The sequence below is a fragment of the Musca domestica genome, unplaced genomic scaffold (genome assembly GCF_030504385.1).
Source record: "Musca domestica strain aabys unplaced genomic scaffold, Musca_domestica.polishedcontigs.V.1.1 17, whole genome shotgun sequence".
Lineage (NCBI taxonomy): Eukaryota > Metazoa > Arthropoda > Insecta > Diptera > Muscidae > Musca > Musca domestica.
The window spans coordinates 4,978,998-4,996,182 of record NW_026712230.1 but is presented as its reverse complement, the minus strand read 5'-3'; the positions used below and the strand labels follow the sequence as shown (position 1 = coordinate 4,996,182).

General features: G+C 34.5%; 1 protein-coding gene across 5 annotated transcripts in view; it reads right to left on the bottom strand.

The window, feature by feature from the left end:
* The window catches only part of LOC131800348 (RING finger protein nhl-1-like), a 163,285-nt gene that overhangs the window by 48,064 nt on the left and 98,036 nt on the right, over positions 1 to 17,185 (bottom strand). For 4 of the 5 annotated variants that reach the window (XM_059120407.1, XM_059120406.1, XM_059120403.1 and 1 more), the window contains 3 exons: positions 8,566 to 8,701; positions 4,189 to 4,331; positions 2,788 to 4,122 (listed from right to left, as the gene is read on the bottom strand). In XM_059120407.1, the coding sequence (XP_058976390.1) occupies positions 2,788 to 4,122; positions 4,189 to 4,331; positions 8,566 to 8,701 (1,614 nt within the window). The remainder of the gene's footprint in view (positions 1 to 2,787; positions 4,123 to 4,188; positions 4,332 to 8,565; positions 8,702 to 17,185) is intronic. The other variant, XM_059120405.1, reaches the window with a different exon arrangement.

Sequence of the window (17,185 nt, the reverse complement as noted above, 5' to 3'; positions counted from 1 at the left end):
TATATGCAATTTTTTTATTGGGCATTACGATTCTCAAATACGAACTTTGAAATATTTGGATGAATAATGTCATCAAAATGCTTAATACACGAACGTACCGTAATGTGGAGGCTATACGAAGAACAGGACAAATTTTCTGTCATGGACTGTAGAATCCGTTAGGAATTTCAAGTAAGAAATTTTATACAATTCCAGTGAACAATGTCGTTTAAACCACCAAAATACCGAATATAGGTAGGTGCTGTTATATGGGAGCTAAACGAAGATCTGGACCTGTATGAGTAATTATCTGTCATAGGTTGTAGTACCCAGGATAAAGTCGCTAAAGACATAAAAATTCCGAATATAGGGAGGCACAGTTATATGGGGACTATACCAAAAGTTGGACCTATATTGAACAATGACTAAAAGTCCCACAAACCTTAAATCTGTCGGTACAGTTATATGGGTGCTATGCCAAAATCGTGGACCGATAAAGCCCATTTTCAATACCAAAAGTCCTGCAGACAAAATACACATCTGAGTAAAATGGTATCAACCTAATTCATTTCGTTAGGAAGGTAGAGTGGTTTCCAAAGGTGGTAATCGGACTGAAGACATACGAACGGATATCGCTAAATTGACATAGAATTTTATGCTGATCAGAATATAAGCTTTTTTGGGGTCTAAAGTGTATATTTCGTGGTGTTAGAAACGGAATGACAAACTTAATATACCCTCCATACTATTCGAACTTTTTCATTTAAACCGTACTATGGAGGGTGCATAAACTTTGACATCCCGCTTGTAAGCCCTCGAAATAACTATATTTGAACCTATATACTCTTGATCGGTGTAAATTCTAAGCATTATATCTGTGTGCTTATTTGTCTATTTGACGCTTTGTTTTAGAACTCGCTCAAAAGAGGGGAGAGAGTGAAACTCGCTCTAATACGAGCGGGGGTACTCTTTCGAGTAAAAAAAGGAAATCGAAATTGCTTTTTTCTTTGCCACTCTTATGAGAGCGAGTATGCCGTGCTCATTTTTGAGTGAAAGTAAAATTCGCTAAAACTCGAGCAAATTCTACTCTTGCTGAGTACTCCTATAGGTTTTGTGCATTTTTTAAATCAACAGATACAATGTTGTGGCTGTTGTTGTTTTAGGACACAAAATCAATGGATCCCTAGCAATATTTAGGTTGTACTGTTTTTCTCTTCTTGGTCTGCAATATATCTATCAAGTCTATCAAAACCAGTTTGCTACTACACACACATAGACACAAACTAGCAATCAAAAAATTTGCACTCTTTCACTCTTAGATTTAATTCTTACTCCATTTCCAGCAATCCTCTCCCACTTTTTTTCAAACAGGTGAATTTCTTGTAGTGAAGAGTGGAACTTCTTGTAAAACTCACACTCTTCGATAACTCACGCTCCCGAGTATTGTTCCCTTGCGAGTAAAATCGAGCAAATCTAGTATGTAGTATGTGTGCTATCTTTCGAAGTAATTAATATAGAAGGCTGGCATTTTTATGTACTTTGCTTATCCGCATAGCTATATTGAAACGGTAGAAAAATCCTACTTTGCCAATAGCTACCATGTATCGGCAAGCCCTATATTTGGTATTTTAATGATTTTAGCCATATTTTTTCTTTTTAATGTGGATCCCATATAAGGGTACCAACCTCTTTATAATATTTTGAAGAGTTTAACCGAATTTCTTGTCATTTGCTGTGTAACTTTAATTTTAATTTTGAAAATTTTTGTGTGCCTCACTAATATGTCAAATAAATTTACCATAAAACGGGCAGTATTTAATTTTTCGAAAGGAATTTGGTGATAGTGGTTTTATTTCTATGTGCGGTGTAAAGTAGGGGTGTTATCACCGCCAAAACCACGGTCATAACTCCCAAAAATATCAACATTTTAAAAAACTATTTTAGTTTGGTCCTGGATCTATACGAAATTGAATAACTTTAATTTAAATAATATTATTAGTGGTATTGGCTTTGGATCTCAAAGAGTGAATGTCCTAAGTACCACTGAGAGAGAAAATATCTCGAATTTTTTCCCACTCCTCAATGTATAATTTACCGTTCAACCTACATTTCCTCAAAACATAATTTCGATATTTGGCCAAAATTACCCATTTCCTAACAGTTCCTGTGACAATCATCTCATACCTTCCCCATCCTACCTACTTCGAACATGAAAAAATTAAAATTATTCCTATTTTTTTTTAACTAAGCTCAGTCATCTGTTTCATCTTCCTCTTCGGTAACTTCTTCCTCGGTTTCTTCCTCCTCTTCGGTTACCTCTTCTTCTGTATAGGTATATTCCTCATCTGAGGGTGGTGTTTCGGTGATTACTACACTATTACCGCCCTGTTGGTCAGATTCTTTGGAAGTTACAATTTCCCTAGGCTCCTCAATAGTTTGTTGATTTTCACTACTTTCCTCTTGAACAGATTTATTTGTCTCTTCTTCCTCATCCTCATCCTCCTCCTCTTCTTCAGAAGAAGAAGACGATGATTCTTCTTCTTCAGTTTCTTCTTCCTCACTTTCATCTACTGCATTATCATCAGCATTATTTGTTGCATCGACAACAGTTGTATTATTTTGTACTTGTTCCTGATTTCTAACAGAGGCAACTGTTTCTTCTTCATCATCATCATCATCTTCTTCGTCGTCTTCCTCCTCTTCTTCTTCCTCCTCCTCTTCATCATCATCATCATCATCATTGTCTTCATTATTGTTATTATTATTACTACTACCACTATCTTCTTCAATTGTTTCATTCACACTCACCTCTGTCCTTTGTGGAGTCCTTGTTACAGGCGATGATGAGTTGTGAGAATTATCACTCTCATCACTGTTGCCCGTGGCGCTAACAACACTATTACGTTTCAATGCACTCACTCTATCGGCTGCTGGTCTCTCGGGAGCGGCTGGTGTTGTTGCGGCGGCAGCAGCAGCTGCTGCTGCAGTCGATGAACTGGGCGCATTTTTGTTCTGTTGTTTGATGCGACTGATTTCATCGTCTTCGCTGATTTGCCTCTGAGGAGCACCTACTGGATTCTGTTTAGGCCTCTGCATGGCTGCCTTTTGGGCCTGAATGGCAGCCTGGACATTTGCTGCGGCCGTGGCATCCACTTTCTTCTCTTTCTTCTCCTTGCCAATGTCGGCCAATCTCTGAATAACGCGGGCACAATCACTCAGGCGTATGATGCCACTCAGCTGACCGCGCGACACATCTTCACCATCACGCACCTTGTCCTTCAATTTCTTCTCTTCTTGACGTTGTTGTTGTTGCTGTTCGTTGTCGGAATCCTCGTTTTGATGCGAACGCACAAACCGTGAACGGAAACGTGACTTTCCGGTACGGCTCGATGACTGGTCATTTTCGTAGTCGTTTTCACCACCACCATAATCATAATCACCACCACGTCCATAGCGGCTGGAAGTGCTGTCACCATAACGATCATTGTTGATACGCACAGGACGTTCACCAAATCTACGACCGCCCAACACCGGTTCATCATTGTAGCCAATGCGTTCCTCTTGCTGGCGGAATTGTGTGGCCAAACGATGATCACTTTTCGAGCGCATCAGACCGGGCTGCAATGCTGTTGGCGGGGCCAAATGCGAACTGCTGGTCGAACTACCCATATTCGAATGCGGGGCAATGTTTAAATCGCCAAAGGTGGCCAAATTCATGACCAGCTGGTTGGGATCCATCGAAACCAGGAATCTCACACGGCGACTATAATCGGAATTCTCGTATTCGAAGTGGCGCAAGAATTCCACAGTTTTCAGGAATATTTCCTTGGTGTCCATCAGCTCACAGTCGTCCCATTCCACACTGTCGTTCATGTACTTGTCGACAATGTCGCAATTGCTGGTGATGTTGTTGATCTCATTATCCAAATTCTCCTTAAGCGTATTCAAGTTCTTCAGCTCAATGGTAAGGTAGCGATCGATTTCACCCTTCAGCTGATCCGTACGGTCTTTTATGGCCTTGGTGACACGTCGATAAATATCTTCGATCTCCTCGGACGTACTGACACAATTGGTCTGCAAGCTGATCATGTTCTTTTCGATCAGCGACAATGAGTCTTGCAGACGATGTAAACTGCGACGAATCTGAAATGGATTGGGGAGTAATATGAATATAAATTAAGTGATGTTCATCATTTTTGTCGGACATACCTGGGAATTGAAACGTGTTATTTCACGTCGCAATATGTCCATGTGGGCACTTTTACAATCATCGCAAATCTTCTTTTCACAATGCGCGCAGGGATTCAAGTACGACTTCTCTGAACACACACCGCATCTTTCCATAATTTGACCTGAAAAATGAATTGAAAACAATTTTATTACAATAATTTTCGATAAGATGTTCATATCTACATTGGATATCTTAACATTTTTGAATATGTCTTAAAGCTTTGCTAACTTGCCGAGTTTTGGCGAATTTTTACAAATTATTACAAAATGTTTTTCGATAACCCAAAAGCCCTGTAAGTGTTGCGAATAAAGTATCATAAGCTGATTGAAAATTAACTGAATTGTGGTCAATGACAAATAATTAAAATATTTTTTCAAAAAATAAGCATTGTAGGACTGAGGTATGTAGGTGTGTACAGAGTGGTACTAAATTCGGTATAATTTAAGTTTGGGATAACCGATGAATTTAGGAAATAAGATTTCTATTCGATTGTTTGATGTAGGTAGTTTTGGGAATGTATACATATGGTGTAAATGGTACTAAATTTGGATTTGGTGAACGAATAGTGTTAGTCTCCTGAAATTTTGAAATAAAATTCCTGTCAGAGAGTAGGATTGGGATGTGGAAGTACTAAATGTGGTACAATTTCGATATGGTTGACAATAGAGCTGGAATGCTTAATTTAAAAATAAGATGACTATTGCATTGTAGGACTAGGGCATATATGTGGTTTTGGAAATTCGTGACTATGTGTACTGAGTGGTACTAAATTTGGTACAATTAATGTTTTTGGGAAAGCCAATAGAGTTGAAACCATGAAATTCCGATATAAGATTACTATTTCATTGTGTTATTAGAGTATGTTGGAAGTTTTGGAAAATAGTACTTATGTGTACCAAATGGTACTAAATTTGGCACAATTTAAATTTTGGGAGAACAGGTAGAGTTAGAATCTTAAAATTTTCAAATAGAGTTGGTATCCTGAAACTTGGAAATAACAAATTTGAAATTTGTACTTATACGTACTAAATGGTAAAAAATTTGGTACAATTGCGATATGGATGAACCGATAGAAATTTTGTAAATAAGTCTACTATTGCATTGTGGGACTGAGGTATGTATGTCTGGTAAATAGTACATTTAGTACATAGTACTAAATTGTGTAAAAACATTGAATAGGAATTACAGTGGGAATATAGCAATAGGGGATTGTAGGAAGCTTTAAAAATTCGTAATTATGTGTACTAAACGGCACTATATATTAATAAAATAGCAAAGTAATTGCAGTTAATCAATGGCTTAAGGATTCATCAACGCCGAGACAAAACGACTGAAGCTAGAATCTTGAAATTTTGGGTAAGGGTTACTATTAGTCCGAAGGGGTTAGATAAGGCCGAGTTTTAGGAAATTCATACTAGGACGGGACGAAAAGTACTAAATTTAGTATCCTTTGTTTTTGACGAACCAGAGGATCTAAATTTGGAATGAGGGTCACCAATGGAAAGTACTAAAATGTACTACATTTTGTACCATATCGTATCATGTGAACGGTTAGATCAAAGACTAGAATCGACGAAAGAAGTTATTAAATGTAGTAAAATTTTTTATTGAAATTGACACTACTGTCGGAATGCAGGATTGCGATATGGAGGAAGTTTTCGACATTTGTACTTATGTGCACGAAAAGTACTAAATGGTACTAAATTTGGTACAATTTCGAATTTTGTAAACCAATACAGCTGGAATACTCAAATTTTGAAACACGATTACTATTGCATTCTATAAGTGAGGAATGAAATTCGTACTTATGTGTAGAAATTTGTAAATGTTTTATTGGTGTCCCTGTAGGTAGTAGGTTCGAAATAAAGAGGTTTAAAAATGTGTACTACAAGTGCACGGAAAGAGCTAAACAGTACTACTTTTTGTACAATTCTGCTTTAGGTGATTTGATAGTGATTTAAATCTGGAATTTGGCATTAAGGTCGCTGTTCTTGTGTAGCCTGGATATATAAAAGTGATTGCGGTAATGTGTACTATAATTGTACGAATAGTACTACATTTGGTATAGAACAGAAATCCCCAAATATAAGTTTGAGGTATCTGGTTTTTAAAATATGGAGGTAGTTGTGGAAATATGTACTGTAGTTGTACTTAATGCCACTAAATTTGGCAACGGGGGAAATTACAGAGAAATCCTGAAATTTGATATTAAGGTCAGGTTGAATCATTGAGATTATTTAAAACAAGTAAAAAAGTTGTAAGTTCGACCGGGCCGATCTTTGAATACCCTCCACCGTTTGGATCGAATTTGGCAATTTTGAAAAAAAAATAAATAAATTCGTTAAAAATTCTGTTAAAATCTTAATAATACCGAATGTAGCCGGGATTGAAATATGGAGGTGGTTGTGCTACTAAATTTGGTATTTGGGTAAGGAATTGAGTTTTTGAAGTCTAAAAATTGGCATTCTGCGTAAGTTTTATGCGATTTGGTTGATACATGGCAGGGAATTTGAAAGTACTAAATAGCATTAAATTTTGTATTTGGGGATCGAATTTCGTTGTCGAGTTTTTCGAATTTTCGAAAAAGTACTAAAATGCTACAAATTTTGTACAATTTGAAATTAAATGAAGTGGTAAAATATTGAAATTTCGCTTGAGAATCAATTTTAGGAAATGGGGTTGACATGAGGAGGTGGTTTTGGATATGTGTACTAAATGTAAAAATTTTACTAAATGGTATAACTGGGACAGTGCTTCAAATCTGAAATCAATCATAATGATCAAGGATTTAGAGGTAATTTGGTAATTTGTAGGTTTGATATATGGAGGTCGATTTGGAAATATGTTACGGAAAAATTACTAATTGGTATTAAATTTGGTATTTTGATAGAACTGGAAATCTAAAGAGAATACTTTATATTAGTAGCTGGGATTTGCTACTTTACAATAAACCTTTAGTTAAACACAACAGCAAAAATCAAATTAAGTATCATGAGGTACTCTTTTCCCTATAATCCTTTTGGAAACTAATAAAAAAATGATATTATGACCTTCACACAAACATTTTTTTTTTTGTTTTTTGTTAATCTTCGAACTAACCTTAAAATATTGAACATCCTACTCTTCCACATTAAATCTATTTTAATACTAGAAAAATATCTTAAAATTCGATATTTCAAATGTGTTATACCTACTGTGTTAAAACACTGCCTATATAGATCCACATTTTCCTATAGCCCCCATATATTTTCCCATAATTGGTATTTTAATGTTTTTAGCCTTAGTTTTCAGCTGAATAGCTTAATGTAGTTATACAGATCCAGGATTTCCTATAGTCCCCATAGAGCGGTCCATTTCCATATTTTGTTAATTGTAAAAGGTTCGACAATCAAAATTAAAAATGCAATGTATCTACTGTTGCAGAACGTTGTCTATATAGGTTTATATTATCCTGTAGGGCCCCATATAACCCTACTTTTCGACATTCGTCATTTACAGACTATTTTAAAATGAGTTACTTTTCAAATGGTGGAGGGCATTAAAAATTTCGGCCCAGCCGAACTTAACTGCCTTTATACTTGTTGTTATTTATTTTTATAATATGTGTCCCTTTTTCTCATATTCGATTGCCAAAAATCTACCCAAATCATTTGGCATGGCCATCCGAACTAGCCAACGCACATTTTCGCATGTTTAAGATTGAGGTAAGTTAATATATGGATTTTGTAAACACCTGTACAAGCCATTTGCACAATGTGAACTGTTACATATGGTATCTTAAATGTTCTCTCATATTTAATCTGTGTCACTCGGTGTTGAAAAATAAATAAATTCTAATTTCATACATTTATTTTCCGTCAGGTACAGATGTGACAACAATAATTGGCAAGGATTTTCCCAGGCATTGCAGTCTTGCCAAAAGACGTGCAAAATTTCTTCTTTAATCTGTAATTTCAAAATACAAATGAAAATGTAAGTTTACCCTAGGATAAAAATGTAATTGGTGTGGCTTAAGGAAACATTGTCGTTTTTTTCTTTTCGTTCTCTCTTAACATTCTCCTTGATTAAATTCCACTTATTTCACATTATTTGCAGAGTAAGAAAATATACAATGCAAGACAAAACCAAAAAAAAAAAAAAAATACTCATATCCTTGTCGGGGACACACTCACACAACATTGTTTTCATTGTATTAAATTTTCAAACAATCTGCTTAGATATTCCATTGCTTCAACACCCAGGCAAGGCAAAGCGACTAGAGGATGGCAACAAAAAAGAACATCCAACGGATATTGATAATGTTTGCTTTGGCTTGTCACTTTTCATATACTTGTCGTTCTTCGTTATGTACTTACCAGATGTGGGATCTGGTAATTCACCAGTTATCTCGATGTGCAACTCAAGGAAGCGCTGCAATGTAACATTGGTTGGAAATGCCTGGACTCCATTGTATGGTATGCGATGTTCGGCACGACATTCAGGACATTTTACCTTGAATAGAAGATAAAAAGGAATTAGATGAATGTTTTTGGAAATTTTAAATTAAATGGTTGAATATTTTCAAATCAGGTTAAGATAAAAATGATTTTTAGATCGCCATTTGATTTTTTTTTGGTTCTCAATAAATAAATTATCTTTACGTTAGATTTAAATACATATACGTTTGTTACGGCAGATTATGACCTATGTCTATAATCTTATCAAAAATTGTGAACAGTGAAAATTGTTATGTTATCACATTATGCAAAAGAAATGGAACCTCTCGCGTACTCTTAATACCTACATTGAGAAAACTGCGTTGAAAAGTGTGTCTAAAATCATTTAATACTGAATATCGGGAGGTACCGTTAAATGGGGGTATTTATCACATATGAACCGTTCTTTGCATATTCATTAAGAGCATATTCGGTGGAAAATTATGACTAACACTCCTTAATGCCTTAAATCGGATGGGGGCTACAACAAATCGTAGACCTTTATGTCTCATTTTTAAACCAAAAAAATTCTGTCCAAAACACATTTGAATAAAATTTTGTCCACTTACTTCATTTCACAGTCAAATGAACGAACATAGCAATCGACATAAAATGCTATGCTGATCTAAAATGCTTACAGTTTCGGAACCGATTTTCGAATATTTTCGAGAAGTATAAGCACATAACAAAATACATTTTAATTCATATATTTCCGAAAGCCGAAAGAGACAGACTGGGTTAGTCTGATGGGTTGTTAGAAGACAAAATTTCCAACGCGTTATATGCCCATTTTTTTCAGTTCGACATAATGTTTAAATCAAAGCTTCATACATCGAACTAAATGTCCGAACTTTCAAGGTTTTTTAAAATATTCAAGTTTTTCCATATTCGGTAAGTGTAGTAGAAAAGTGTCTCCCTTATACACTAAAAAGTCTTCAAAATCTATCATTTTGAAGTTTACTGGACCCTCATCAATTATTTCTGTATAAAAGTATAACAATGTCTCCACAAAACTGACCTTAATATCAAATTTCGTGATTCCAGCCCTATACATTAATTTAAAACCAAACTTAGTAACAATTAGTAGTTTTCGCATAATTTTAGTACCAATTTTCAAGACAATCTCCATACATTAACCTCAAATACCAACAATGACCATAATATTAACATTCAGGATTCGGCTCTTCCTTTTCCCTTAATTATCAAAATTATTTCACTTACATATAATACACATTTCCAAAACCAGCTCCATATCACAATTTCAGATCTCAACAGAGACCACAATATCAAATTTGATTTGATTCCAGCCCAATCTCTACACCCAATAGCAAATGTAATACTGTTAAGTACTAACAAATTTAATATCATTTAGTATAGTTTGCACACTTCGTACACATTTCCGAAACCAACTTCATATATCAAACTTACTTTCCAACCTTGGTTCTTATACCAAATTTCAGTTTTAGCTCTATCCATTCACATAATACCAAATGCTACCATTTAAGACGTTTAGTACTATCTAAGAACTTTTCTTATCGAATTTCCAATTTCCAACTACCTTTTGCCTATGTCCCAGATTATAAGCAAAAGTAGGAGAAATTATACAAAATATTTAACTTTTAAAAAAGAAATGATTCTGAAGGAACAAACCATTCTTAAAACTTTTGATTAAAAAAAACCATATGGTCGACACTTTTTTAACTTCTTACAAGTTTAGGGGGAAAGCAGAATAGCTAGTAGAGAGAAAAATCGCTCCAATTTGAATGGGAGCGACTAGAAAAAATAAGTCGAGTGCACTCTATTTTTCTATTCCACTCAAATCAGAGCAACATACACTCGAAATCGAGCAGATTCTATTCCTGTTTTAATCATTCAGTTGTTTCATTTCTAAGGATGTGTATTTTCTTTTGTCCAGTTTTAGAGCACTGATAAGAAATTATGAATCAAATACTAAAATATACAAATTCCAACATCATTTCTCAAAGTAAACGATTGCGAATTTTTATACCCTCCACCATAGTATGGAGGGTTTATTAATTTTGTCATTCCGTTTGTGACACCTCGAAATATGCATTTTAGACCCCAGTATATATATTCTTGATCAGCATTCAATCGTACCAGTATGTCGATTCAGCGATGTCCGTCCGTCTGTCCGTCTGTGGAAATCACTCTAACTTCCAAACGAAATGAAGTACGTTGATAAAATTTTATACAAATGTATATTATGTCTGCAGACTTTTGGTATCGAAAATGGGCCACGTTTTAGTATAGCCCCCATAGAATGGTATTTTCGATATTTTGACAATTTTAGCGACATTCTTCACTGTAATTGTTTCAAATTTGGTAATTGTAGTTCGTAATGGATATTACAGCATATGACAGAGAATTGTCAGTGCAGGTATGCGTCTTCGAATAGCCCCCATATAACGGTACCTCCCTATATTCAGTATATTTTAGCGATATTATTCACCGGAATTGCTTCAAATTTGGAATTTGAACTTCGCTATGTATGCTACAACTTACGACCGAAAATTGTCTGTGCAGGTCCACGTGTTCGTATAGCCCCCCATACGGTATCTCCCGATATTCGCTATTTTGATGATTTTTGAGACATAATTCTCCGGAATTGTTTCAAATTTGGTATTTAAATTGTATGTGCAGGTCCATGTTTTGATATAGTTCCCATATAATGGTACTTCCTTATATTCGGTATTTTGATGATTTTGGCTACATTATTCACCGAGTTTTTTTTTTTCAAATTTCGCAATTGAATAATGTAATGGCTTATGACAAAAGTTTCCTATGCCCTATATTAGGGTCGTATAGACCCTAATATAGGGGCTACATTGCGTATTTTTAAGATTTTAACGGATTTTGTTTTTAATTGATTGCCAAATCGAAATGGTAAAGAGTATTCAAAGTTGGGCCCGACCGAACTAACAATTCAAACTTGGCAAAACAATTCAGTTACAGAAATCCCAATTGAATTTCTTTCTAATTGGTATCGAAAGAACTCTTTCTACTTTCTTAGTAAAGTATGACATTAACTCACAGCATATGTTGGAGATCATTGTGGCCAATCTGTAGTCCACCCGCTTTCTACCGTATTCTCTTCTTGATTTTTGGAAGACAAATTATTACTCAATTTTGAAAAAATTGACTCCTACTGTGTCTGATGGTTGATATATTGATTTCGAAAAATTGCCATATAGTTTTGATATTTTTACCACTTTTTCGTTCCCGTTTTTTGAGCGAATTTTACAATTATCCCTTTTAATATATTTACTACTAAAAAACCAGTAAATAAAGTCTTAAAGTCGGGCGAGACCGACTTTTTGATACCCTACACCACTTTACATATTTAGTAGAGCTTCACATAACAAATATAAGGTTTTATGGGGAATTTGTGAAAATTAAATCATACCAATTATGATTCTAATTATTTTTAAATCCAACGAAACTAATATATGAAAAGAATATCCTCCTCAGAATCGATTTCTACTAAATTTTCCGAGGCATTTGTTATTTTTTCATTTCGGGCTTGTATTACCAACATGGTGCACAATTACCTTGAAATCCTATAAAGATATATATGGGAGCTATATCAAAATCGATAAAATTTGACAAAGGTATTTTTGAGCTGTATTTGATAGATTTCCCTAAATATCGTTGTTGCAGAGTGCATAATACGGCTGTGGAGGACAAAAATGACATATCGGATGAATAATATATATGGAAGCTATAGCTGTATCGGAACCGATTTCGATCAAATTTGGCATACTTATTTTCAGGCCTAATTTGGTTGTATGTGCAAAATTCCATACTGTTCGGGCTGATATTACACGTTTGGTGCACAATAAAAGGCAAATCGGACGAAGATATATATGAGAGCTATATCCAAATCTGAGTCTGTTCACGACTAAGTGAACATGTCTTCATAATAAAAGAAAATAGCGGGGACTACCTTGTGTAGAAGAGAAGGGTTAGTTAAACAGGGATCTTTTTAATACAGTCCACAAATAAATACAAACACCGAAGGGGCAAGCAGTGGGGGTCTTTAAATAAGATAAGAAACTGTAGTGAGCAGACCTTCGATTTAGAAATAAATAATGCAGAATTTTCAATTGCTGCATGTGTCATGGTGGAGTTATATTATGGGATGTAATCTTTACTCAGACCGATAATCAAGCGCAGCATGTTGGCTTGCCTATCTCACTGTCATTTACACTTAATGATAATTTAGGTTAAGCCATATTATCATAGCTAGTTCTTAAGAAATATTTTTAATAAATAAATTGAGTGTAGTAAAAATAGTCAAACGGTGCATACATTATTCCGCGTACAGAATCGATTTCGATAAAATTTAGCAAAGTTATTTCTGAGCTGTATTTGATATATTTCCCTAAATATTGTTGTTACAAATAAATAACAAATCGGATGAACAATATATATGGGAGCTATAGTTATATCTGAACCGATTTCGATCAAATTTGGCATACTTATTATCAGGCCTAATCTGGTAGTATGTGCAAAACTCCATACTATTTGGGCTGATATTATACGTTTGGTGCACAATAAAAAGTAAATCGGACGAAGATATATATGAGAGCTACATCTAAATTTTGACCGATTATCTGTAATTTCGTTAGGGTTTTTCCTTGTGCAAAATTTTATATAGATCGGGCAATAAATGCGACCTGTAGTTTGTTTACAAAAATACATGGACAGACGGACGGACAGATGGACCTGCATAAATCGACTCAGAATGTGATTCTATGCAAATCATCAAAATGAATTATGGGTCTATCTTGTTTTCTTTTGCCTGTTACAAACAAATGCACAAAGATATAATGACCACCTTGTGGTGTAGGGTATAATTACGGAAATGACATATAATTAGCTTATAACAACTATTTAACAACTTATAAAACATGCAAATATCCATCTTCAATAATTCAATAATTAAAAGAAAAATCCCCTCTTTATACCCTACAACACTATGTGTTGGGGGTATTATAAGTTTGATTGGGCCAAAAATTATGTAACACCACGAAATATTGGTTTCCCATATAGGAAAGTATATATGGATCTTCCTAGCTCGCCGAGCTGAGTCGATCTAGCTATGTATGTCCGTCCGTCCGTCTGTCCGTCTGTCCATGTTAATTTGTAATCACTCTACAGGTCGCAATTATGGCCCGATCTTCACGAAATTTAGAATGGAGGTGGGGATAGGGTCAGAATAGAACCCTATTTCTTTTGGAGATGATCGCATAATATTTAGGGGTCGAAATGGATCAAAAACTGAAAAAATGTCGGATTTTGCAGTAGCTATACAGGTCGCAATTATAGACCAATCGACGGAACTTCGCATGTAGCTAGAGTTTAGGGCGGAGAAGAAGCCTACCAATTTGGGTGGTCATCGGATAATATTTAGCGGGTAAAATAGACCATATCTTTTGTGTTGAAAAAAATTCAAAATTTTTCATTAAACCGCGAATATTTTAAATCCCGGCAAAATCACAAAGCCATGACAAGGTTACTTCTGATCTTTACATTGATGTTAACATCCAAAAAAAGGGATATATAGCAAAATATGTGCGATATATAGGTCTATCAAAGAAGATATGCTTGAAAGATCTCTTATATGTCGAGAACGGCTGAACTGATTTCGACAGTTCTCATTAATTCAGAATGGCCTCTTGGCTGGAAAGAAACAACGTCTAAAAAATCGCATAAAAATATCTCTCTAAAGATGAAAATATTGATTTTGTAAAATTTTCTCATTTTTTTTTTCAATTTTGTCATATTTTTGGCATATTTTCATTTTGAATTAAACATTTGGTAATATTTCTACAGCTAACAAAACTAAGTAGTTAGGATATCATATACAGATCGCATTTATGGCCCGATCCTTACGAAATTTTGCATGGGGATCAGATGAGGGTCAGAATAGAAGCCTACTCTTTTTGGAGATGATCGCCATATATTTAGGGGTTGAAATGGACCAAAAAAACTGCAAAATTGTCAGCAGGTCGTAGTTATTGCCCGATCCTCACGCACATTCGATTGGGGGTTACCGGACATTGCCAAGCAGTTTTGGATGGCCATCCAAAAATATTCAATGTGCGAAATAGTTTGCCAACTTTTGTAGACAAAATACGAAAATGACCATTCCAGTGACTTTTTGGAGAATTCACAAGTACAGGATAGACGCACTTCTGACTATTTCATTAATGCTGATTTCGTTGAAGAATATAGTCAAATGTGTGTATCTCATATAGATGCGTTTCAGACAAAAACCAATAATAAATGTTAATCTTTTGCTACTTCTGAGAGATTATAGGTCTTTCGTAAATACTGGTTCCAGATCTAGGAAGACCATTTAAGTGCAACATCTACCAATAAATTGGAAATGACCAAATTAGTTTAAGTTGCTATTATTCGAAAATTAGAGAACGAAACCTGATGGTTTTCTTTTATTATTTGTCACAATATCTTGTGGAATTCTTTCGAGTATCTCGCCTATATAAAGTGTATCGTTAATTATAGTACTGTACCGGTACAGTATCACTAAAAAAATTTTAGCGGTAGTGTACCGGTACACTACCACTAAAAAATATTTTAGTGATACTGTACCGGAACACAACGATGATCGTAGTGTACCGCAGTCGGAGCGCTAAAAAATCGTAGTGTACCGCAGTCGGAACACTAACAAATCGTAGTGTTCCGGAGTCGGAGCACTAAAAAAACGTAGTGTTCCGCAATCGGAGTATTAAAAAATTGTAGTGTACCACATGCACCACATTAAAAAAATCGAAATCATAAAACTGATTTTAAACACTCAGCCATACTTTGTAAAATATTTAGTTTTTACACCTACATTCATTGATTTTTCGGTACCATAAAATAGCAGGTAAATTATTTGCATAATAACCCATTGCAACGCAACCACTAAAATGCCCCTTTCTACGAAAAATTAAAAATTTCAATTTTCAATGGTTAAATACAAATTATTATCACTTCAGATTTGGCCTTTTTTTATTCTTTCTGCCTGTTCCCATATTTTTGTACTTTCTTCAATTTCGCAATCAATCTGAACATATATGACAAATAAAATAAATTCAGCTTTTATTTTCATAATATTGAATTGTATTAGTAATTTTTGCATTATCAAAAACATCAAACATCTAAAACATTTGTGAGAAACAAATCGTAAACAACACATATGTGGTATACTACCGGTACATTATTTTTTTAATGTTCCGCCATGTGGTACACTACGATTTCGTAGTGCTCCGACTGCGGTACAGTACGATTCTCGTTGTGCTCCGGTACAGTATCACTAAAATATTATTTAAGGGTTGTGCTCCGGTACGGTACATTATCTTAGTGTACCACTCCACCTCGGAACGGTACAGAACACTACGGTACAGTACCATACTGTTTATTTTCGAACGCTGGGGAAAATGAACAAGTTTTTACAAAGCCCCTTGTTTTTTAGATACGGCAAATAAAATCTACAATCCAATTGCTACTTGATTAAAACAGAAATCGTAGACTAACTTAAAGAGCATAAATTTTAGCATTGTGAGGAACAAAAAGCTTGGGTAATTAATATTTATACTAAAATAAAAATGTAATTTCGTCCAATAATAGTTTTGTTTGCATCTGTAAAAGCCATTTCGTAGTAAAATGTTTCTAGAAATGGTATCTTAAATACAGTTACTATATGCCGCATAAGTGTGGAGAAAATGAAAAGGTTTATACAAATCCCCATTGGATTTAAATACGGCAAAACGGAATTACTTTAAAAATCAGAATAATTAGAACAGGTTACAACCTGAAATTTTACACTGTATAATATATGAATGTTTATGATATATGAATGTTAATTCTATAAATTAGAAATTATTCGTTTAAAACTTTTTTTGTTTTGCTAAATTTTAGTAAAAACTTCAAAACTAGTTGGCAATCTTTCAAATAAGCCAATCGAGTCTGTTAACAATCTTACTTTTTTTCGATCAAAGTCATAGTAAAAAAATATTACAGAATTTTAATTCAGTTGAAATTTCCGGAAAAAAATGCAAGAGATACATTTTTTTTCATTAAAAAACTTCTATTTATAGATATTATTAGTAGGCATCAATAAAAAATTATCGTTTGCTTTAAAATAATTTCTTGGCTCATTTCACATTTGTATTTTTTTAATCTCCAGCAACAATAAGGAAATATATATAAATCTGTCTGTGGGCGTCTGTTTAAAAACGAAAACAACTTCTTTACATCCTATATTCATTCATATATTATGAATGTTTTTCTTTTTTGATTTCCGATGATATACAGCAACAACTGCAGTGACGCAAAATGTGAATCTTATTTTCCAAAATTGCGATTGCGTTCAAAATAAAATGAAAATACATATATCTGCCGTATGTAGATCTGCGTGGGAAATGACGGAAAGAAACGTTCGAGAATATATATTTTAAAGGGGTAGAATTTT